This window comes from Leptodactylus fuscus, chromosome 2 (assembly GCF_031893055.1).
Source record: "Leptodactylus fuscus isolate aLepFus1 chromosome 2, aLepFus1.hap2, whole genome shotgun sequence".
NCBI classification, from domain to species: domain Eukaryota; kingdom Metazoa; phylum Chordata; class Amphibia; order Anura; family Leptodactylidae; genus Leptodactylus; species Leptodactylus fuscus.
Window position 1 is genome coordinate 141866648 of NC_134266.1, and position 25366 is coordinate 141892013.

The 25366-nt window shown below is 37.8% G+C and overlaps 1 protein-coding gene across 2 annotated transcripts in view; it reads left to right on the plus strand.

The window, feature by feature from the left end:
- USP32 (ubiquitin specific peptidase 32) overlaps nt 1-25366 on the plus strand; it is a 134896-nt gene that overhangs the window by 87595 nt on the left and 21935 nt on the right. Inside the window, exons 11-22 of one of the 2 annotated variants that reach the window (XM_075264751.1) lie at nt 5286-5347; nt 5441-5543; nt 8367-8550; nt 9361-9536; nt 11926-12066; nt 13288-13447; nt 18069-18223; nt 20343-20424; nt 22318-22392; nt 23447-23585; nt 24740-24845; nt 24969-25142. In XM_075264751.1, the coding sequence (XP_075120852.1) occupies nt 5286-5347; nt 5441-5543; nt 8367-8550; nt 9361-9536; nt 11926-12066; nt 13288-13447; nt 18069-18223; nt 20343-20424; nt 22318-22392; nt 23447-23585; nt 24740-24845; nt 24969-25142 (1557 nt within the window). The remainder of the gene's footprint in view (nt 1-5285; nt 5348-5440; nt 5544-8366; nt 8551-9360; nt 9537-11925; nt 12067-13287; nt 13448-18068; nt 18224-20342; nt 20425-22317; nt 22393-23446; nt 23586-24739; nt 24846-24968; nt 25143-25366) is intronic. The other variant, XM_075264752.1, reaches the window with a different exon arrangement.

A 25366-nucleotide genomic window follows, 5' to 3' on the forward strand; every position in this document is an offset into this window, starting at 1 on the left:
GACATTGCTCAAAAAGATGTGAAACAAAACCTTTTATTTAGATATTTACAGATTTGTTCTGCACTACGGCATTGATCCAAATATAACTGAACGTTTCAGAAGTCAACACATCTGTTCAGACAAAGCAGCACACTGGAAATCACTTGCAATCTGCATATAATGGCCTTTTAAGTTTAACATTATGACTGAAATGTAGAGGACATGAGATGTAAACTGTGCAGGCCGACAAATCTTTCACTTATGCTTTACTGAAACCCTAAATATCTTGTTGGATTAAATGCAAAATGACAGTCTCCTCCAGGGCTTCTCGTAACATGCACTTGACTGTGAAAAGTCACTTTGAAAGGTCTTCAAACTGTATTTTTTGAGATTTGTGACCTCACATTATGCTCACATTATGCTAGCTCTCTAATCTAGTGTAGTGGGGCCATATATCTCTGTATATTTGGTATTGCAGCTCAGGCTCATTGAAGAGAACTCCAGCCAGGTTTATGGACATAGGTAGCTTGTAGTAACTCTAAACTACTTATATTTATACTATGTGTTCCCTAGAGTTGTAATAATTTTTAGGCCCGGTTCACATCTGCATATGATATTCCGTTTGAAGATCCCTCAAACGGAAACCTATACGCATTAAAAAAGTGGTTGGCTAAGAAACCACACGGGCCTAATAAACTATAATGGGGGGGGGGGGGGTTAGCACACTGGCTCAGTAGCACTAGAGATGAGCGAACGGCGTTCGATCAAATTGATATTCAATCGAATATCAGGCCGTTCGAGGTGTTCGATTCCACTCGAACACCAGGTGGCAAACTCGCTAAAAATTCGATTCCCCTCCCACCTTCCCTGGCACGGTTTTTTTTTTTTTTGCACCAATAACTGCGCAGGGGAGGTGGGACAGGAACTACGACAATGGAGGCAGTTAAAAAATTTTTTAAAAACCATTGGCTGCCGAAATCAGGTGACCTCCAATTTAGACGAATGGTGAATTTACCATTCGCATAATTTGGAGCAGTGAACTATATGAATGTGACACAGGGACAGATCTACAGGCAGGGTTAGCTAGGGATAACCTTTATTTAGGGGGGAATGTCACTCACCCAGCTCTTTGGGGCTCTATCTTGTCGGGATCCCTGTCAGCTTGCGATATGCGCAAGCTGACTTTTCCCCATAGGAATGCATTGGCCAGCGTTGATTGGTCGAATGCCCTTACAGTGGCCAATCAACGCTGGTCAATGCATTCCTATGGGAATAGCCAAGCTGAGTGTGCAGTATGGGACACTACTGTGGGAGATTAAGCAGAGCTGGGATTTTAAAGAGGATCCTATTCACTACACAGCATGTACCCCACACTCTCTGCCACCCACACTCTCCTAAGCCCCGCCTTCTCTATAATACTAGTCGAGGAAGAGGGGGGCAGGGCGCTCTGAAACCCGGACCAAGAACAGGGAGCTGCAGGTAAGCGGACACCGGGGGAGGGAGGGGGGTTAATCACTACACAGCGTGGGGTACATGCTGTGTAGTGAATAGGATAGTCGTTAAAATACCAGCTCTGCTTAATCTCCCACAGTAGTGTCCCATACTGCACACTCAGCTCGGCTATTCCTTAGTAGTACTAACACGCTCAGCTCAGCTATTCCACTAAGGAATATTCCACCAAGGAATATTCCACCTTAGTGGAATAGCCGAGCTGAGCGTGTTAGTACTACTAAGGAATAGTCGAGCTGAGTGTGTAGGAGATGTAGATGTAGGAGAGCTGGCAGATATGCAGCAGACTAACACGCTCAGCTCGGCTATTCCTTAGTAGTACTAACACGCTCAGTTCAGCTATTCCTTAGTGGAATAGGCAAGCTGAGCGTGTTAGTACTACTAAGGAATAGCCGAGCTGAGCTAGTCGTGTTAGTACAGGAGGAGTAGCTGGAGGGATGGTTGGGTGTAGTGCAGAGCTCTTTCATCTGTCCAGAGTAGCCGGGCTAACCGCACGGCCAGCTCTGCTATATCTTGCCATAGGAATGTATTGACCAGCGTTGATTGGCCAGTCTACGGGATTTGGCCAATCAACGCTGGTTCTGTCGGAAGAGGCGGAGTCTAAAATCGGTCCAGAATGGAAACCATTTTAGACTCCGCCTCCTCAGGCAGAACCAGCGTTGATTGGCCGAATCCCGTAGACTGGCCAATCAACATTGGTCAATGCATTTCTATAGCGAGAACGTGTGGAATCTACACGGACCTCATTATAATCTAAGCTAACCGCTTTTTAATGCATGTAGGTTTTCGTTTGGGGGGGGGGGGGTTGATCTGCAAATAAAAGAAGCTGCGTTTCTGCAGTGTGAGGCCTCAGCCTAAAAGCATCACTCCTCCTCCCCTTTGACTCTTCAATCATGCAGTCCCATATAAGGGCATCAAGCCTCTCCCCTTTGGTCTTTCCATCAAGCAGCCCTATGTAAAAAGCATAACTCCTCTCCTCTTTTGTCATTCCACTATGCAGGCCCATGTAAAAGAATCACTCTTCTCCCCACTGCCCTTCCATCACACAGTCCCATATAAGCACACCACTCCTCTCCCTTTTCTATCATGCATTCCCACACTTAGAGTACTTAATACCATTCTTTTCACCAGCTTTGTGGGCTTTGCTCCTATTACCTCAACAGAGCACAGAACTATAACACAAAACCCTGCCTCTTCCTGTGATATTGTACCTACCAGGAGCAACTCTATTGTAGACATGACCCTGCAGCTAGTACAGTGTATCAGGGCTTGGGGACAGCGGGCAGGAGATAAAGGTTTCTCCTGCCTGCATGGCAGCAGGCGGCCCATTTTGGGTACAATAGTGAAGCAATTGGTTTCACTCCTGTTAATAGGTGGACATGGGAGGAAGGATTTGTTCACTTCTCTGTAGAATGCCGGGTGCTGCTGCATCCATGTTCATGCATCGTCCTGCGCTGCAGGAATTTTATGGAAGCCAGATGGACAAAGGCTGCAGGTAGCATTTTTCCATTCAGCTGAAGCCAATTCCTCTTGTAGCAAAACTGATCCCATAGAGAACTATGGGATCCATTCTGGCATCAGTTTCCCTCTGGCTTGTGTGCACCATGCCGGAGGGAAACTAATAGTAACGTCCTGCATATGTGAACGCACCTTTTAAAGGAGTTGTCTGTTTAAGAAAAAAAAAAAAAAAAAAATTCTCATGGATCCCCTGTCCCTTCTGTTTTCACTTTCAAAGCAGATATTTAACAGTGCAGCCATTAATTGGCATGTAGATATCCATGCAGCAAGTCATTGGCCACATTTGTATCTGGAGCTGGCCTTGAGGTACAGAGACCAGTAAGGGTGTGTTGGGGGATCGGTGCGGTGTGAAATTACATATAGTTTATTTTTTATAAAGCATTCTGAAATATTTGTTAAAAAAAAAAAAAAAAAGCAGCCACATAACCTCTTCAATTTTTTCTATTGGCCTAAAAATGGTTCATATTTCACAGTCACAGTATGCCAGGGACATTATCTTAAATTCATCGACCTTATGGCAATGTTTATATTGATATCCTGGAATGGATTGTAGTCCTATTTCTCACTAGTCAACACACATATTAACTTTGGCCAAAATATATTACGAGTGTCTGCCAGCTTTCATAACATTGAAATAGGATATAGCAAGTTCTATTCAAACAGCAACTGAGAATTATGAGTTTGACCTAAGACCAGGCAGAACCAGTTGTTTGTCCCAATGCAGACCAGGTAATTCTTATGATGTTTATCTAACCATTAGGTTAACCATATAAGTGTGTATCAAAACAGTGGTGGTTTCTTCAAGTATCATTTTGCTATCCTATCTTACAATTTTCTCCTGTATTATGAGAGTATGTCTATGTCCAGCTTTATGGGTAACATTCCCGTTATTCTAACACTTAAGAAAGGCCATATAAACTCTGTAATACCCTTAATCCATGCGGTTTCCCAAGAAAGCTGCTTATCATGTGGAATTATGGCCTGTTATATATGTCTTTGTCAGTGTCAAATGATCCAAGAATCAAACATCTGGATAATACAAGCATTCATTGTGCTAGGAAAGGGATAAGTCAGCTTTGTATAATGCGACATGCTCTGTGCTCATGCCAGTTTACTGCTTTTATAAGTGAAGTTCAATAGAAATGCTGTAAGGAAGTCATTGTAAGAGAAAAAAAAAGACAGTGCTTTGTTGATTAAAAGAGAGAGTATTCATTGACTTATAGACAGTTATGTGTAATGCTCATTCTTTGTATGTCTGCCCATTGTCTGGTCTCATAGCATTTGATGGTTTTCATCAAATGCTAGATGAAGCTGAGTTCCTTTTCATACAGTGTGATAGTGTGCGTGCGTTCGTGAGCGCGCGATCTATATGCATCATGCTCTCTCACAGGGGTTTTCCCTATTGTTTGCAAAACCCCAAAATCCAGTCATGTGTGGGAATTAGTTTTTCTTAACTTCACTCAGTTTCAGTCTGAACCTAGACTAACATTTTACAACAATAAGTGTTACTATTGATATATCATTTCTAGAACATGGAAAAGTTATAGGAATAATGAAGTTTTATTATTTTTGAGAAAAAATTTCCAAGACTTTTTTTTCATTCATTATTTTTGTGGTACTTCTATAAGCTTGTTAAAACATTTTTTATTTTTTTTTTAACGTTTTTTGGTGGCTTTTGTTATTGAGACAATTTTGGCAGTCATTTTTGTCCATAGAGAAGAATATGGGAAAATATCTGAAAGAAGCCACCATACCTAGAGCTTATTGAGACTGATTTATTAAAAATGTCTAAAAGCAAAAATGTCTTTTTTGCCCGTAACAACCAATCACAATGCAGCTTTAATTTTTCTGGAACAGAATTCTCTATGAAAGCTGAGCTGCAATTGGTTGCTATAGGCAGCTAACACAGTTTTAATTTTAGAGTTTAAAAAAAATCTTCCCTATTGTGTTTTAAAAACATAAAGCCACTTCCCAAAAAATGCACCTATAGTGGCTAAGAAAGGCAAAAAAAAAAAAAAACACACTGGGAGGAGATCTATGAAACAGTGTTTGTTGCCCATAGTAACCAGTCACAGTACAGCTTTCATTTGCTATAGCTCTCTTAAACCATTATAGTAGTGACTGGTTGCCATGGGTAACAATTATATATATATATATATATATATATATATATATATATATATATATATATATATATATATATATATTCTCCAAGCCTGTATTTGAAAATCTTTAAATTTTTATTGTAACACCATTTTTTTTATTTATTTTTTTTAAAGGTTTGCCACATAGTTTTGGGTTTAAGACCAGCCACCCCAGAAGAAGAAGGGCAGATCATCAGGTACAGCATGCTAATTTACATTTCTTCTATCACATCAGAGAACATTCTGCAGCCTAATATTGTGAAATATAATTTTTTTTATTTTGTCTGCAGGGGGTGGTTGGAAAGAGAGAGTCGGCATGGTCTTCAAATCGGGCACAATTGGTTTCTTATATCTATGCAGTGGTGGCAGCAGTGGAAGGAATATGTCAAATATGTAAGCTTTTATTATTTTATGATCTCTTCTGACAGGTGGATGGTCCTGGGTGATCACATGGATTTCTGCAGCTGTCTAGGATGTGAATTGGACATCAGTCCCCTGTTCTCCCTTTTTCATCTATTTTTACTAATAAGCGCTTATCTTAATGTTTGTATCACTATCACACATTATCTTGTATAATCTACCTAAATCTGTCTTTCCATTACACATTAACTGAACATCTTGTAGTCCTAAGTGATGACCTAATTAGAGGAATCATGTTGCACATCCAATGGACAAGTGAAAATGTGTTTTGACAGATTAGTGTAACAGTTTTTCTTTCTGCTGTCATTGCTTTGACATGTGCTACATCACCAGCCCCCAAGCGTTAGAATATCTACGCAATGCTGAAAAGCGTAAATCATAAAGGTAAAGCATAAATCTCCTTCACCAGAAGAGCTGCACTTCTGATCAAATTGTTAAAGAAACGATAATAACAGTACTGTATGTATGTCAACTACTACCCAAGCTCAAATCCCCATAATAAAAGTATAAAAAAGATAATTGTTACATATTATATTTCCTAATATCTATGTGTTTCCTTTAAAAGTAGAGTTATTCCATGCTAAGGAATTTGATTTCTCCATTCTGCCATTTCCTTTTTCTAGCCCTGTGCATGTTCGCTGAAGGAAGCTTTACACCATTTTTGAGCTCCATCCATTTGTTTAAGCCCCCTTTGTAATCCATCTACCTAAACTATTTTTAATTACACTTGTTAACTTAGTACCCCAAGCACCATCAGCTCATAGAAAAGTAGAAATCTTGATGGCTTTAATAAAGTGAGCCAGTGAAAATTGTGTGTAAAATGTATTCAGCATGAATTTTTAACTTGAAAATATAGAGATGGATCGCTGAAGTTAGTCTACTAGTACTTTGAAATAATATCATTATGCGGTAAACATTTAATGTCATTAATGTATAATATGGGTATCATAAGCCTTATCTACTGACATGAAAATGTGCATAGGCTGCAGACAGAATCTTGAAAGCTGCCAGAAGTGCATTTAAAAAGACATTATAAAGCACAGACAGGATCCTTGGCACCACAGGTTTAGAAGAAATGGTTTAATGTAACATCTGTTTCAATAGGCACGGTATCATACGCTCTTCCCTAAAGTCATGATCATTAATGTAGAAGCATTGGAATTTGCTGCTACTGCCTTATAAAAAATAAGCTTTCATTTAGGAAAAAGTTTAAAAAAATAAAAATATGCAGTTTCCTGGCTTTAATAACATTTCTTTTACCCAGTCCTATTACAATCAGCATGACAACTTAATTTTTCCTGTTTCTTTCCCGTTTTTGTGCCTAAATTTGATTTTACAAAAATGGTAGTGAGGGGTTGAGAAAACTGCTATTGGAGTACTGCCAAGGTGATTTAATTCCCTCCTGCTGGCCTAAAGGAGTAGTAAACAGTACATTCTCAAGTGGGTAGTGCAATGGCAAGGAACTGAGACTCTTCAGCATTTTTTCAGGTTATTGTAGAATTGCTCCTATTTGTAACGAGAACAATTTTGTGATTTACCGTATATACTCTAGTATAAGTCGACCCAAATATAAGCCGACCCCCCTAATTTTACCACAAAAAAATAAAAAAAAATGGGGAAAACGTATTGACTCGAGTATAAGCCGAGAGGGGAAAATGCATGACATTCTGTTTGTGCTCATGTTAATCCTAGCCGGCTTCGGGCCTGTATGGTAATATCCCAGACGTCATGTGGACTGGGATATTACCATATAAGCCCAAAGCCTGTGCTAGCAGTACCATATAGGCCCAAAGCCTGTGCCAGTAGTAATAGCCTGTTACTGCTAGCACAGGCTTGGGGCCTGTATGGCAACTGGCTGTTGGGATTTGAACACCAGGACTCCAGCGCTGCAAGGCTGCAGTGCTAACCACTGAGCCACCATGTGGCCCCTCTTCACATTCCTTATTGTAGCCAATCTTGGTTTTGGCTCCAAAAACGGAGCTAAATTTACAACAAAGGCTGCTTTTCCGCCACATGTGGCCTCAGCCTAAAGGGGTGTTCCCTTATCCTAAAGTAATGGCATAGAACTAAGACATAGACCATTCACTTTTATAACCGGTGGAAGTATGACCTCTAGGACCCTCAACGATTTTCAGAATAAAAGTTCCTGTTTACACTCTTCTCCTGCAGGAGAGCTGCAGCACATATTCTTTCAAGTGAATTGTGGTTATCTGTAGTTCCCTGTACAACTAATTGGCTGGGATTGCCAGTGAAGGGGTTACAGTGCTGAATCAGAGCTATGACCAACTTTTTCTGAGGATTGGTGGAGATCCCTAAGGACTTGCACTGAAAATAGCATATACAGATGTAGCAGGGTTATCGCAGAAGACAGAAAAAACCAATGGGAAGTCATTGGAAAACATATGTAATTTACTCTGCATTGGTTTTTGTTGTCTTCTGTGATAAGATAACACACTTCAGAAGTTCAGATTAACTCTGCTACATCTATAGTAGCAACATGCCAGCATTTTATGAGATGTGTATACTCCATAAACAGGACTTTCTTCTAATTATGACCTTTATAGGTTCGCACACCTTCTAAATTATTATTTTTTTCTCTTTGTTATATCGTTGCTTGCTAAAATAGTAACACATGACTTGACATGGTACTCTTATTACTTTTAACATTATTCAGTTACCATCAATGGATAGTACCTGACTGAATAATAACTCTCTTTAGGAACTGGATAGTGGCTGTAGTATGTGTTATACTTAAGTGCTTGTTTATTCCTGTTCATTATTATTAATGTTTTTTAGGAATCTAAACCTGTTGTTATTGAGCCTTCACCATCATTAAATGGGAGCCGATACTCTCTTGGTGCATCCTCATTGGATCAAAAAGATGATGACAAGACAGGCACTAATGTACATAGCACTACAGAAGAAAAATCTTCCGATAACATATCTACTGCATCGGAGGCTTCAGAGTCGACAAACAGCAGTAAGGATAAAGTCTGTTTACAAGCAGTGCTTTTATGTCGTTTCTGTCTGACGTGAAGCCCACAGGGAATATGAACTAGAGGGTCATTTTCATTAACAGAGACTTGCATTGCTGTTAGCAAGTTCTGGGAACTTGGAAAGAGAGACAATGTGAGCATGTAGCATGTTGACTACTGTTTTTTTGGTAGGTAAAAGAAATAAATATATATATATATATATATATATATATATATATATATATATATATTTTATTAGAAGGAATGAGTGGGAGGCAGATTTCAGTTGTTTCTTGAGGCTGAATCCACCTCAGAATCAGCTCTAAATTCCTCAATGTGAACATACCTTTTTTCTGACCAATAGAGGCGAGATAATCCTGATAAACCAGTGTCAACATGTACTTTTAATAGATGGCAAAAATTTGAGGTAAAACTAATCCATTATCGTGATAATTCCAGCATTAAAATAGTGTGATGTTTCAATTAATGGGGGACACTTGTTTGATAAAGACTGCTGCATGGGTCAAAACATCATGTTATTTTAAGACTGGAACAATATGAACAATACCTTACATTTACACAGTGGTGGTTTCTGCTTCTTTCTACATTTCAACATTTCTTTTGAAATCTACCCAGTGAGATTTCAGGAATGAGATGCGATAGCATTTTTCCTGCCTTTTTGTCACCTACTTAGTGGAATGACATCAGAGAGTGTGCTGCAGACTTTGCTATTTCTTGTTGCAGAAGATTACAATGAGGATTCCAACTGCAATGGATTTGGGAAGATAACATGTTCAATGTTCTGTCTATTTCAGCTTTCCTTTACTCCAGCACTCCAGGTGCAGACATGTGCTTTGCACGCCAGCATAACACATCAGATAACAATAACCAGTGTATGAGTAGTTCCAATGGCAGCATCTTAATGCAGTTTAATCCACAAAAACCGGGAGCCATTGACAACCAACCACTGGTAACACAAGAGAATGTAAAGGTGAGTTGTATGTTCTTTGTAGAATGTGTCAATATAGATCAATAAGGTAAATGTCACAATTTTTAAAAAAAAAAAAAAAAACTGAAATAATTAAAAATAACTCTACTACTGCAGCCACATCATAGGTTCTATGTGTCACCCACATAAAAATTACCATAACTGAGAAGGTAAGCAATTTAAAGTTGTTGTCTAGGGAGTTAAATTAACCTGCTTTCCTCCAAAGGTTTAATCATTCTGAACCTTGATCACAACCTGCCCTTGAGTTTATTATAGTCAGCAAGCCCCCAAAGCACAGGGAATCTCCTGTAAAATCAGGAGAGGAGAGAGGGGTGATCGACCCAGGGTTTGGTGGCTGTTTAGTAGACCATGGTTCCCTAACATGGTCATGAGCAGATCAGAAGCCACTTTCATGTTACAGATGGAGTTGAACTGCTCTCCAACCAAATACCTGGTCTAATGTCATAGTTTTTTGTAGTGTTACCTGCCAGTGAGATGAATTGGTATCAAATTTTGGGCAATGTTCCTAGTGCTACTAGTGCAAAAAATTGTCTTCAGCTGCCGCCAACATGCATTGATACATACAATACATACAATACAGACAATTTTGAAATTATAATGATGTAAAGGGCAACAAAGTTTACCGTATTATTCCATATACCTATGTCAAGTCAAGGTGTGAGTCTTGGCCACAAATAGCTGTCTGAGCTCAGTGTTGACGTCAGCTATTCTAAATAACGTAGCTCCGGGAACTGAAGTTATCATTGCATTCTGTTACTACCTTCCTTCCTGTTACCTACCTTACAGGGTGTAAAGCAAAACAGGAAGATATTGGTCTCCTACAGAGATGGCTCCTGATGAACCCTTAAAAATAACATAATATGGGGAAACATGTTTAGCTGAAAGAGCTTTTAAGCCCTTAGCCTTGAACTATGAGCACATCCATATTTGTAGCAATTTTCACTTATGAGCCGGTTTTGCCTAGGGACAAGTATCTGGTTAGCTAGGATGATTATTTTACTGGAATGACCATAGGGATGTTCCTGAGTACATTCACAGTGGTACATTGTGTCCTTAACCTGGTGCATAAATGTGTCTTTAGTGCACCCCTGACTATCTATGGGTGCAGCCATTTTGTTTTATCATATGCCATCTGGGGGTTGGCATATTTTATAGAGACCAAACAGTGTAACTCCACCTGCTTCCAGGTCGGGAACAAATAAGAAAGGGTAACGGAATTTAACAAACTCTGCCCAAACCCTGGTTTACTTATCCTGTTTGTAGCTGGTGGCAGATGTTTAGAAGGACTAGTGGTAAACCAAGTAAATTTAATTCCTCTAAGAATTACTAATCCATTGAGGATGGGGTAACAGCCTAAAGGGCATGGAGAGATATTTGTGCTGGAATCATTCCCTTAATCCACCCATGGGGCATAATATTCCAAAGTTATTATCTAATATCTCTGTAGTAAGGTAGTTGACTTCAACGTCTTTCTGACGTCTATTTTAGTAAGTTGGATAAATAAAAGTTATGTTTTACCATGTTCAATCTTTTACTGCTGACCATTGGCTTCTGTGATATTGCTCAGTTATGTAGTATCAATAAGACTTTATTACAGTGCCGAAGCTTCCTCAACCACTTAAATGGCGTTGCCTCTCAGGCAGCTGTAAAAATATTGCTTAATACTGAACTATCTTTATTGAATGTTGATTTGTTTTTTTCCTATTCTAGAGCTTTGACTCAGATATAGCACCCCAACAGAGCATCCAGGAGATATCTCGCCTGTGTCAAAAAATGTCAAAAAAATACCCTTTGGTAACATCAGACTTAGTGAGGAGATGTTCTTTTTTTCATACCCTTTTTCTGACTTTTTGTCTTGTCTTTTTCTGGTCCATAACTACTGACCAGGCTTTCTAGCGCTTGATACAATGATCAATTGTGAGGAATAGACCATTTGTATACGGTTGGTCTTAACCCTGTTCTCCAGCTTCCACTGCCCATGCCCTTGATAATAAATACATCTAGTTTTCCCTCCAAGTAATAGCTTCTAGCTATGCCTTTGCCACTTCATATTGTCCACAGACCCAGAAAGACATATAATCTGCATCATTGTAGAATTAATCTACCAGTCATCTGGGGTTACTAAAATAATTTGCAAAGTTCCAGTGATTGTCACTCATCTTTTTGTACTTTTCATGATATCTCAATTAAAACAATTTTAGGGAAAATTGATTTGTTGGTTTGTAATTTGTTTTTTGGTCAGAAATACTCTTTAATCTCGTTGTAAATTACAGACTTTGAAATACTATAATTTATGAATTCATTTTTAGAAATCACTAAACTTTAAAACTCGCAACTGTATTTTAGTAACCTATTATACTTTTTCTTCTAGGTGCCCTCTTTAACACTGGAGGGCGGACGCTTAAAACAAAGTCCATCCCTTCTTCGTGGGAAAGATTATGAAATTGTTCCAGAGCCAGTGTGGAGAGCACTTTATCACTGGTATGGCGCAAACTTGTCCTTACCTCGACCAGTAAGTAGCTGATGTCATGTACCTTTAGCACTGTTTGGAATAATTTTTGTGTGTCTCTGGTTGCTGGTAGCATCCTCTTCCTTTGTTTACATGTTGTGGACTTCCTGCTGTGCAGCTTCCTGTGTAGCTAATACACTAGTTCTCTCTCACTCCGTTTCAAAAACCCTCCCTATCTCATTAAACCTAGCCCTTTCCTGTCTCAATAAGCCTAACCCCTCCCACTCCGACTCTCCCTGTCTCACTAAGACTAGCATTCCTGCCCATTACAAGCCACTCCCAATCTTGCCTTTCTCACTAAACCTAGCATTCCCGTCCATTACTAGCCCTTCTCACCTTAGTTTAACTTAGAACAGTAAATCTCTGTAAATACTGCATAAAAAATAGTTTAAATGCAGAATTTTTGTATTGCACCATATTGTAAGGCAAGCTTGCAATCCCCATTTCCATTAAAGGTATTCTTGTGGTTTGCTATTTGGACATACTTAATTCTTCTTCTTTTAGATTTACTTTGCAGGAAGTGTTTAGAGCTACTGTTAAAGTACATTTTACAATCTTGCTTTCACTCTGCAGTAAATCTGATTGTTAGGTAGTCCTGGACTGCATAGTACTGCATCCTTAGTACTGTATTAACTTTTAACTTGGCATCGAAATATAAAGCTACATGTTCAACAGACATTTGAGGTGCGCACAATTAATGGGATTGTACCAAATGTAGCATTTCACCTACTTTCAGGATAGGTAATAAGTGTCTGATCATTGGAGGGACCCAACAAGACGACGGGTCGCTTGTTTCTCTCCTGGGAATGAAAAAGTGGCCCATCATTTGCCCGAACACTGTTCTTTTGTATGGGACTGCCAAAGACAAGCCACCTATCACTTGCTTATAGCCTATGCTGTAGATTATGCTCATTTTAAGACTTCTTTATGACTCCATTAGTGCCTTTGTTGCATTGTACAGCTTTTCATACCTTCAGTGAACAATTGATGGTGTAAAAAGTTCAGTGAGGATCTTATAGTTCTCCCTTTTTTTTCCATTCAGGAGATGGCTATTTCCAGGGAATTCCAAGGTCTATTGTTAACTGACTGTGGCTTTTACTAGTGCAATGTGCCTGAACATTTAATTATTATTTATTTATTTTTACATTCAGGCTTAGTAACCTGTACTGGGAACTTGTTTATTTTAAGTTTAAGTTTATTTTTTGCTATTTTATTTTATATTAGGTCATCAGAAACAGCAAAACAAACCTTCCAGAACTGGAACTTTTTCCACGTTATCTGCTTTTCCTGAGACAGCAGCCTGTGACTCGCCAACAGCAGTCTAACATCTGGGTGAATATGGGTATGATGAGCCTGAGAATGTTTCCTCAGCAATTACCCAGAGGTAATGTAAGAATGCAGCAAGAATGGGATGGCACAGCTTTCATGCAAGTGTTACGCCTGCTAGTTCTGCAACCTGCGTTTCTGAATGATGGCGCTTTAACCTAAGGTCATGCACAAGAAAAACAATTAGTAACAAATAAGCAATAACAGCAGATAGTGCAGGTTCTTACAGCAGCTTACATTACAGAGCCACACAGGAACACTTGGGCCTATAATTAAATGTACAGCATGCCCTAGACATGACTCCTCATAAACATGTACTGTCAGCTCAGTCAAATGTGCATGTTATTTTGATAAAAGGAGAGAAGGTGTAATGCAGTTACTAGTAGGTAGGGACTGGTAAATGGAAATCTCACTTGCATGTATTTATAGTATAAATGGATCTTCCAAGAAAAGAAACTGTATTCTCAAAGCATATCATTCTTGTTCTTCTAGATAAACCAGGTCCCATAGTAACCTTTTTTTTTTTTTTTTGTTTTGTTCTGAATCCCTTCCATGATCTATGCAACAAAACAAATCAAATCGAGAAAGGGGCTTTCTGGAGGGTTCCATTCAAAGAACTAAATCCAAAACTGCATAGTGATAGAATACTGCAACTCTCACACAGCGTCAGAATTGTTATGGGTTGTGATGATGCCTTGAAGGTTTCCAGACATGGTTGAGGTAGTCTAGAGACCATGAATGATTGCTAACACATGTAGATGTAGAGGTTCCACTGATCACAATCTGTTATATTTTGGGTGCTTATTATAATGTGTATTGGTACATATAATAGGTGGAGAAACTAAATGTTAATGAAGTCATAATGTCATAGATATACTTTGCATTATAAACATAAATATGTTGGTTTCTAACAATAAGATTTATATTAGTTACCCACTAACCTCTTATGTGCACAATAACATGGTCCCAGGCATAATATTTTTTTAAAGTAGCTTTAGACTTCTCCATGGAATGGTGCACTGATATTATGTCCACAAAAACTCATTTTTCGTGTGTATTATATTGATATTGTTGTTCTTCTGCAGACCATAGGCCTTGCTGATTCAAAACAATGAAAAATATGATTGGGTATTTTTTTGCAGATCTTGTAAAAATTGGTTAAAAATTTTTTATTCCAACCTTTTCTCAAAATTTTACCATATTACTTTTAATTAAAAAATGGCGTTATTAATGGTAGTAATAAAAGATTGGTGTCTTTTTTTTTTTTGTTTGCTGTGCACTAATTAATGTCAAATGAATCCTTAATCTTGTGTGGGGGGTTTATATTCTGAATAAGCTTTCTTGCTGTAATCTTACAACTAATCCTCTTACCTGTAATTGCTGAAAATTTGCTGTTTCTTTTTAAGGGATATTTTGATACAGTGTGTGATACAGTTTAAGGTAACATTGTTGCTTTGCTACTCAGAATGCTGTTTATGTAAAATCATTTGGTGGTATTGCATGCTGCAACATGAAGTTTTTAGAGCTAAGGCATTTTTTAAAAAAAACTAATAACACGGATAATATCAGAGGCAGCTGAGAGTGTCATTTTCTCTAGGCCTGGAACTAATGTCAGTGGGCCACAAAATAGTCCTATACCTGTTAGCCTTATTAACCTCTCAGTGACCACAGAAAATATATGTACTGACCTCACTAAGGGATTTTAAACCCTTGTAATAGCTTCTGACTCTCTATTTTATGCAGCCGGGAACAAACCATATCTAGGACTGTAGAGAGGACAAGTCACTGACTACTAACCCCTTAAAAGTTGTGGTCAAATGTGACCATGGCATCTGAGAGATTAATTTCACGTTCAGTTTCTTTGTTAGCTATGGAATGGCTCTTCTGCAGGAAGATTGCCAGTTCTCTTCCATTGTAATGGCACCCGAAAACTTTCTAAAGGCCTTCCAATGCCAATTACTTTTCAGACTTGCCTGTAGCAGTGCTCAGTGGTAATACAGGGATTTTCTTTTTTACCATAAACTGCAGTAGTGTAGTTTTGCAGTCTATGGTATAAGCAATCTAATAATTGTGAATTTAAAAAAAGAAAAAAAAATTTTTTTTAATATAAAACTAAAAAAAAGACCCCCTTTGGGAGGGTTCACACGGTGTAACGTGCCGCGTGATGTCCGTACACGCTCCCATTGATTTTGCGGCCGCAACATCACGGCCGCAAACTAGCGCGGCGCATACGATCCCCGCTCCCATTGAAATCAATGGGAACGTGTACGGCCCGCAAAGGGTCCCACAGCGTAGACGTGCCACATCACGTGGCATGTTACACCGTGTGAACCCTCCCTTTCACTGATTGTCCAATAAAAGCAAATAAAAATAAATGAACAAACTCACGATGTCCCCAAATCCTAAACTTCCCATACTTTTACAACACAAACATAATTGTCCCATTCAAGGAATGCCGTAATGGGAAAATAAATTAATTTGACTGATTTACCATGTTTTCCCCATTTCACCTCCCAAAAAATCTATAAATGGTACTCAAAATGTTGGACATTCCCTGAAATAATACCAATCAAATATTATACCAATAAAATAGTTATGCTAAAGATAATCCCTTGCACAACTGCGTACAAGAAAATCTAAAAAAATTATCGGTGTTATAATATGGTGATGCAAATATATATTTTTTAAAGTTATTAAAACATAATTTATATAAATTTATCAATGTCACAGTACATGTGCAGAATATAGGTAAAATGTCATTTCCACTGAACAGTAAGGACTAGAATGACTAAGTCCAATAGAAAATAGGTCAACTGTGTCTTTTCCCGGTTTCAGTACACTCTCAAATGTTTTTTCAGCTTCCCAGTACATCATACAGCATATTAAATGGTGCCACTAGCAAATACAATTTGTTCCACAAAAAGTAAGCGTAATATGAAACTGAATGGAAAATTGTATCTGTCCAATTGACACCTCAGTCTGACACTTTCATTAACAAATGAAAGTTTTCACTCTAATGGACATGCTACCTCTAAACAGAAAGAAGTATTTGATACTACTCATTATATAACATACTAGATAATTAATATTCCTGTATCATGTGGCTAAATCACATTTGTTATTATGATTTGACATGTTGTTTTTTTTGTTTTGTTTTGTAGTAATTCAATGTCCCAGTTCTTTCATTGTCAATATCCTTTTTTTCTTTTTCTGTTTCTCTTTACATTCTTTATGTTCATTTATCTTTAGGATAACAGTATGCAATTTTTTTATATTTTATGTAAACAAACTATTTTAATTTCAGTTTTTGTTCATTTATAGTGCTGCTGTTAAGCACGTTTTACAATTTTACATACTGAAACATTTTTTATGCAGCAAGTCATATTTTTAGATACACCTACTATAATTAATTTTTGTAGACACCAACTTTTCCCCTGCCCTTAATTTCCTCCTATGTCAATTTTTGGCAGCAGAAAAAAAAAATGTGCTACTGGTCCCTAATCAGCTTAGTTTTAGGATGTAAAAGCTGGTAAAATCCATAACCCTTTCTTGTCCGCACAGCTGGTTGAAGAAAACTTTAAAGGTTTTAGAAACTGCAGACAAATTCTATTCCTGGTATCCTATGACACATTTGCCCACAGATGTTGCAGCTTGGCCGTAGATACTGCACACTCCTGAATTGCCGAAGCTGGTGTCTGAGCCAGTTCGGTTGCCAGATTTATCATCAATCGAGCATTTACAGATCAGGCCAATCTAGTTGCAATCTAGTGTGGACATTTCTAGGAAACTATTTCTGTGTGCGGGTGAACATTATCCTACTGAAGATGCCATTTGAAAGTCACGTGTGGAGGCAGGATTGTCCTGCACATATTGCTGAACTGTTAATGTCCCTTAGATATCTTCTAGGGGTGACACAATTGTCAAATGCGATGGCTTCCTAGGTTATCACAGCAGAAGTTGGGCCAGTGTGTCATGCCACAGCAAAGTAATACTGCCCCCTCTCAAAGTCTTTCAACTCCCAAAATTTCTTCAAGTGTACCATAGAAGCATGTCTACCAGTCAGTGATTTCTGAGCAAGCGATACATTACCCAAACATAGTTTTTATAGGGCAGAGGGAGAGCCCAATTAAAGGCATACTGGGCTGGGGCCCCACATTTTGGAAATGCAATTTTTTTTGTAGCAGATGTTAGTGCCTTTTTTTTTTTTTTTAATTTTTATAAAGCAAAAGCCGGGAGTGGATTGAGCAGAAGTTAGAAATTATAAAAGCTTCCTATATATTTCCCATTCCTTTTGTAGCCATTCTTGGTTATGGCTCAATATAACAGCAAAATCTACAAAAAGTTGCGTTTCCACAAAGAGGGGCCTTAGCCAAAAGATATTCTGCATTATTAAGCAGGCCACAGATTTCAAGCAATATGAGGGAAAAACAAAAAGATTTCTCTGCTGTCAAAAAGTGTCGGAGTGCCATGTTTTGGACAGTGTATGAAAACGATAGATATTTCACAAAAACTTAAATGTGGTCACCGTACTGTGAAGATATTTGATTCTGATTCAGAGCACAGACTGGTTTGTGCAGACGAAGTTTAAGTTACATTAGATACATTTCTTGGTTGTGAAGCAGTGTATTGTATACCTGAATTCTGTAGGGATTTATGCATATTTCTTTTCCAAAAATTAGGAAATGTACCCTCTCCAAATGCACCTTTGAAAAGAGTTTTAGCATATACTGGGTGTTTCAGCCGAATGCAGACAATAAAAGAAATCCACGAGTATCTTTCTCAACGTTTGCGAATAAAAGAAGAGGATATGCGTTTGTGGTTATACAATAGTGAGGTAATGTATGAAATATTCTATAAATTATTATAATTGTTATAAGTTGTGCACAGACGGCTAGTTATTTCATTTATAGTATAGTACGGTTTTTAAGTTATTATTTTTGCTTTAAATGCATGGTATTCATTTTTACACCAAAATAAATGGGAAAAGGAAGGGAATACTCAGCCACTTGCGGTAAAGTTCTCTCAATGCGACTCTTTCACTTCATATCCTTCTTGGCTCTTGCACGGAAAAACAACTCATTTTTACACTCCTTTAGAAAGTAATAGCGATATGAGTAAGTGGTAAGGAATCTTCTAACTTCCGGTTAGCACAAGGCAAAGTGCAAGGAGCCTTTTTTTTTTTTTTTTTGCCTGTTCCTATAAACCAGGGATAGGGAACCTTCGGCTCTCCAGCTGCTGTGAAACTACAACTCCCAGCATGCTCCATTCACTTCCATCGGAGTTCCAAGAACAGAAGAGCAAGTATGCATGCTGGGAGTTGTAGTTTTGCAACAGCTGGAGAGCCGTACGTTCCCTACCCCTGCTATAAACCATGATGCCCACTTTCATTGATGTATGATCTAGGCTAGTCTTGACTCTTGACCGAAAAGGAAAAGTGCTTCATTGGAGTGATTTGTGCTTAAGGTTGTATATCTGATAGAAGCGTTAGGCTGGCATTATTTATGTACTAATGGTATGTTTCAAGGGGATCACATGAACTGCAGATGTAGTAAAGATGCTTTAAACTATTCTTGGATTACTATAGTGTAATGCTGTGAAGGCTTACTACTGTACACCAGCGTCTCCGCTACTCATTCAGGAAGTTGTTCTAGAGTACTCTTGCCATCATTCAAACTGTCATAGAAATGTTAAGAAGTGGTAAATTGTTCTTACCGTGGTAATCTGTAGCCTACAAGTGTACTCATCTAGAGCTTGTAGCTAGGCTTTTTTCACTTTCTGCAAAAGTATATAAAGTATGTGGGAGCCTTCTTTATGTTAGGAGTTACCAAAGCCAGAAAACCTCTTCAATATTAGCTGTGTAAGATGATGAATGTGTTTGAGTTTTATTGATGCTGTAGAACGGTCTTTCTTTTTTGCTTAGTTACACACGGGCTTACCTCATAAAGTGAAAAGTGACTTGTTACCACATTTAAAAATTGAACACTTAGTTACAAAACACCTATTTACATTGCCATATTCTTACACCAATACTTTTTTTTTTTCAATTTGAGTATGTAGGAGTCTTGATGAGAGTGGCAGTTTTTATGTAAGCCATGTTGGTAAATGTTGACATTTTTGTCACTTTTTATGAAATTTTTTGAGTAATTTGAAACCGCAAAAAAAAAAATAAAAAAAAAATCAGTCTTGGTGTTTTCTCCACTACATTGTTCACCATATGGGACATATATTTTTATAATTTAATAGCGCCAGAAATTTTGAATGCAAATATATATTAAGCGTGTGGTTTTTTTTTCCAGTTTATCAGAGACACGGTAATTTGAATTTTTATTATTTAAAAAAAAAAACAATTTCAAAAAATTCTATAGCATTACAACACATATACCATGACAATACTGTTTGGCAGTCTGTGGGGAAATTGCATTGATGCCCTATCCTAAGGATTTGAAAATGCGGATAACCATTTAAGGCAGATGTCCTCAAGCAAGGGGTTTTAAAAGTAAGGTTGACTAAAAGATACAGTAATTGCAAGCATCAAAAAGGGTTATGAATATATACTTCAAAATTTCGGTTTAAAAAAAAAAAATAAAATAAATAAATATCCCAGAGATCCCAGAGTTTTATTTCTGTACTGCCTCTAATCCCTTTACTGCTGTCCTTTTTGTGTTCTGCTCAGATGCACAGACTGACTCAAACTATGAGAATGGTGGATTCTATGAGCCCTTCTAGCCACCAAACACATTCTAATTAGTACGCTGACCAATCCACATTATATCAAGACTACCTTTATAAAAACTATTCAATAGATTTGACTGAAAGCGATTTCTTGAAATTGCATGGTATCACTAGTTTATATCTTATTCTAGTTTTGGGGAGAGGGGAGATCTTTTACATTTGGTATTACATTTGGTATTTTTAATCCTGTCTGAATTATAAATGTCCTTTGCTTTCTCTAGAACTATCTAACTCTGTTAGATGATGAAGATCATAAACTAGAATATCTGAAAATCCAGGATGAACAGCACTTGGTAATTGAAGGTATGACAAACTTGTGAAATATAATTTAGCAGCAAATGTAGAGTGCTAAAGTTATATTTTTATGTCTGTGAATAATATTTGTAAGGATATAAACATTACATTATGTGAGCTCTTGGAAATTGATTCACATGGTATACATGGTATACCGTTTTTTGGGCCAAAATCAGGAGTGGCTTGAAATGAAATGGAAAATATAAAGGGAGATCTTAGATGTTTCCCTTCTTTTAAATCCACTCCAGATTTTGGCTAAAAAAAACAAAAACAAAACAGCAAAATCTGCAACAAAAAATGCTGTGTTTCTGCAATGTGGGGGCCTTAGCCTGAAACAACCACCTAAGATTGCATTGAAAGCAGTCTTCTACATAAGTGGGCCTTTCAAACAAAATACCCAGTATATATGACTTATGGTCGTTATAATCTATATTTGGAGAACTGAAGCTTCATTGACATCCATTTAGAATGTTGAGTCTCATAGTTGCTCTCCTTCAGACAGTATAAAACAAACTCTTGTCTGCACTTTCTCTACTGCCGCTATCCTGTTTCTTCCTTGACACCTTGGATTAAAACAGGGGTTTTCACTTGAAGACCACATTAGCCACATCAAAGCCCATAGCCTCAAAACTGGAAATGCTTGCTGTTCTCCTTACCCACTTCCATGCCTCATGGAGCTGGTGTTTATTAACTTGAAATGCTGTTGTTTTATGGGACTGAGTCCAAGCCTTCAAGCAGCAGATGTCACCTGTAACTTCTTGCTAACACCCTGCTGCGACTTGCAATGTATCAGAATATTATGAGTGTTGCTGTTAATTTGTGATGGGTTGGCATGATAAGTCCCATTAAAGGCCTACACATCAACCATATCCTGTTAACCTATTATCTTCTACTAATCTTACTGGTCAGCCTAAGGCTGTGTACACATACAGTGGTGACCACTGTAACATAGAAAATTGACTTTTTTTTTTTTTTTTTTTTATCTTTATCACTGTATTGGCCCGTAGAATAAAGGTAGCATTTTATCTAACACAATGACCTTAAAGCGTTAGTGTAATTGTAGGGTTTTTTTCACAATCCCTCACAGAAAAAGCTAATAAAATGTAATTTATTTTTTTTTGTTTCTCAAAATGGTGCCTTCGAGAAATACTACTCATCAAGCTAAAAACAATGCCCCAAGAAAAAAAAAAGTTGTGGATTTTGAGATGTGACCATGAAAAATCATTAAGTCACATGTGACATAGTTGCTGCAGGTTAGCCACTGGCATATTTGCATTCTGTTAACCTTCAGTGATATTGAGTACTATTGTAGTGGATTGGATTTAAACAAATCCCTTCCATACACTATTGAAAAACCTGCTACACAAAGTGTATTACATTGCTGGTTTAGAACTTGTAGCAGGTCAGTTCCTTGCTCTGGCTGGAACACAGAAGCAGGCAGGGACAGTGCAAGATTGAGATGATAGGCCGGCCACAAGAAGGAAATCATGGCTGGGTTTCTAACAAGTGCCAGACCATAAAGGCTCCTACATTCATGGTCCATATCCACTGCCAACCTATCAAGACAAATAACGATTACCACTAAGATGTTTAGAGAAAAGCTTAAACTATTTGCAAAAAAAACCTTTTAAGTACCATATTTGTCATCATTTCTAAGTCCAAAATTCTGTTCCATGCTGGAAATTCAATTTTGGGTTTCATATCACAGGAAGAAGCAATAAGGTTGAAAACCCTAAAAATTATACACTAAGACATAAATAAAATAAGTGTAACCATCAGCATAGTTTGGCATTTTATGATTATTAAATATATCTTTGAAACTTTAAATATATTAGTCTGTGTATTCTTCCATATTATTGATATTGCATGTGTTTAATTTGTCCCTGTTATTTTTCCCTTTAGTACGGAACAAAGATATGAGTTGGCCAGAAGAAATGTCATTCATTGCAAACAGCAGTAAAATTGACAGGCATAAAGGTAAGCAAGTATTGAGTAGAGTATTGATGGCAAGTACAGTATTGATGAGCTATGCTTAAAAATAGGCCATAATATTGGATTTGTTGGTATCTGATTCCTGGAAGTCCTACTATTCAACTGGCTGGCGGGGCTATGGTACATCAGTGCCTTTTTCCTTTCATTGACTGTCAGACTAGCTATGTATATTGTTGTGCCTTCTTTAACCAAAAAAGGGAACCTGGAGCTAAATCAGCTGATAGGAGGTGATGCCAAGAGTTTGACTGCCGCAATTTAATGACGGTACTGTATCTAAGGAAAAGCCATAGATATTAACCCCTTTATGCATTCCCATGTACATGGGAGAATCAGGTTAAATACTGCATCCCCACATATATGTACAGTTTAACAGTTATAAGTTGATTAATTAATTCATTGGTAATTGATAGAGATGAGCGAGTAGTATTCGATCGAATACCTCCCCTGCATAGTTATTGGTGTAAATAAGCGCCAGGGAAGGTGGGAGGGGCATCGAATTTTTACTTCATTTACCACGTGGTTTTCGACCGATTACACCATTAACTATGCAGGAGAGGTATTCGATCGAATACTACTCGCTCATCTCTAGTAATTGATCAATTTAAAATTAACAATTAATTAAAAACTAAAATGTGAAGTTCAAAGCACGCGCACAAAAAAGTCGCTTCTCTGTCCACAGACTTTGGTCTCTGTGGCTTACATTACTGGACCAGTGATAATAGTCACTGCTCTAGGCATATTGTAAAAACACATTTGTGTGCTTTTGTGAGATTTTTTATTTATTTTTTTACTTTGTGTTACCATACTTAGAAAAAAAAATAAACAAAAAACAAAAAAATATTTAAAAAATTAGTTAGATTTTAGATATTACAGTGGTAGTTGGTGCAGGCATCAATATTGCATTTGTTTAGAAGTTTCTATCTTACCATTCAGAAAACACATTTGCTTTTTTTTCCAGATTTTCCGCCACCATTGACACATGTCTGTTTTGTTTTTGGCTATAGCTTGCTTTTTGATTTTATTTTTTATTTTGTTCTAGTTCCCACTGAAAAGGGAGCAACGGGACTGAGTAATTTGGGGAACACTTGCTTTATGAACTCCAGTATCCAATGTGTCAGCAACACTCAGCCACTAACAAAGTATTTCATCTCAGGGAGACATCTGTATGAGCTAAACAGGTAAAGTAGTTGGTTAGACTCTAGAAATTGCAGATTATTATTATTATTCTGTTGCTAAGATATTTATTTTACAATATGAGAATGAATGATATGAAACACTAATGCAGAATTCGTTGCTGCAAATTGCTGTAACTCACACTGCTTTACTTTGATGAGGCAGTTGCAGGAATACAGGGCCCTTTGAGATTTAAGGAAAAAGGCTTATCTCCTTAGCCCTGTCATTCAAAGAAGGGAGGAAGGAAGGGCATATTACAGCAGCATGGAGTGTAGCAGTTTGGAGCAGTGGAGCCACCCGCTCCAAATTACTTATTTGCATATTGTGATATAAATTAATATCCCAGCAATGGAATTACGAATTTTCATGGGGAAAAGGGTGTTGGTGAACCTGACATATCTTACTATGCAGCTGGTTTTATGTGCTTCACCCTGGTGATAGACTTCCTTTATGTTTTTTCTGGAGGTTGGATTTAAATTTCTAGGGCCCAGTGGCCATATACTAGGGTAAATCCCCTATCATCACATGCAGACATACAAAATGACTCAAAGGTAGTCTGTCAGCAGTTTTAACCCTTCAAAACTGCTGGCAGTACTATATCGATTAAGTGGGAAAGTATTGTAATTATACCTCTGGTCAATCTACTTGGTGCTGTAATGCCAAGTGCTATGGAGACGGTCTCTACTTTGAACACTCCCCAGCCCTCCCCTCTTTTCTGAGTGACCACTCGAGCAGCCTCTTGATTGGATGATAAAGACATGAAATCAGAGGGTAGCGGCAGGGGAGCATCTTGGGCAGAAAGCCCATGGATTACTTTTTCATGCATGCTGCAATAACCTTCACCAAAGATACAATGACACTTTTCTTTCTGTCACTTGTACATTGCTGTCGGTGATTTTGAGGGGCTGAAACTGCTGACAGAGTCCTTTCAATACTGTGTAGAAGCTACTCCATTATAATCTTGCTGTTTTTATGTGGTCGAGCACTCTTTGGCACTTGTGACACCCTCTAAGAGCTGTGCTCTTGGATGGATATGTCTAAGTTGCAAGACAATGGCAAAATATGCATTCAGCATAGACTAAATTTTAGTAATTTTTAGTCAAATAATCAAGTTATTGTAGCAGAAAATTCTAATTTAATGAACTTTTTCTCTTTTTAGAACAAACCCCATAGGAATGAAAGGACACATGGCAAAGTGCTATGGAGATTTGGTTCAAGAGTTGTGGAGTGGCACACAAAAGAATGTGGCTCCTCTTAAGCTTAGAGTAAGTATATGCATTGTATACTCTTATTACCACATAATTGACTATGTATACTGTTGTTAAAGCATGCTTGGTAAATTCTACCTACTGACCTTTCTTGTATGTGCTTTAACCATTGGTTTACAGTGGACAATAGCAAAGTATGCCCCTCGGTTCAATGGCTTTCAGCAGCAAGACTCCCAAGAGCTGCTTGCTTTTCTTCTAGATGGCCTTCATGAAGATCTCAATAGAGTGCATGACAAGCCGTATGTTGAGCTCAAAGACAGTGATGGACGACCAGACTGGGAAGTTGCTGCAGAGGTTAGTTATTACTTAATGGATAGTATTTAAACAGATCTTATTCCTGTTGTGTACATGTGTATTACATCCAGTTTAGATCAGATTTCTATGCTCTGGAGTGAATTTTTCACGTGTAGAAAGCAGCAGGATTATTAAAAAAAAAAACCACTTTGTATAAGCTTCTAGAACAATCACATGTGATAAAGTTTATAATACATTGCCATCAGTATCTCTGATGGGACGTG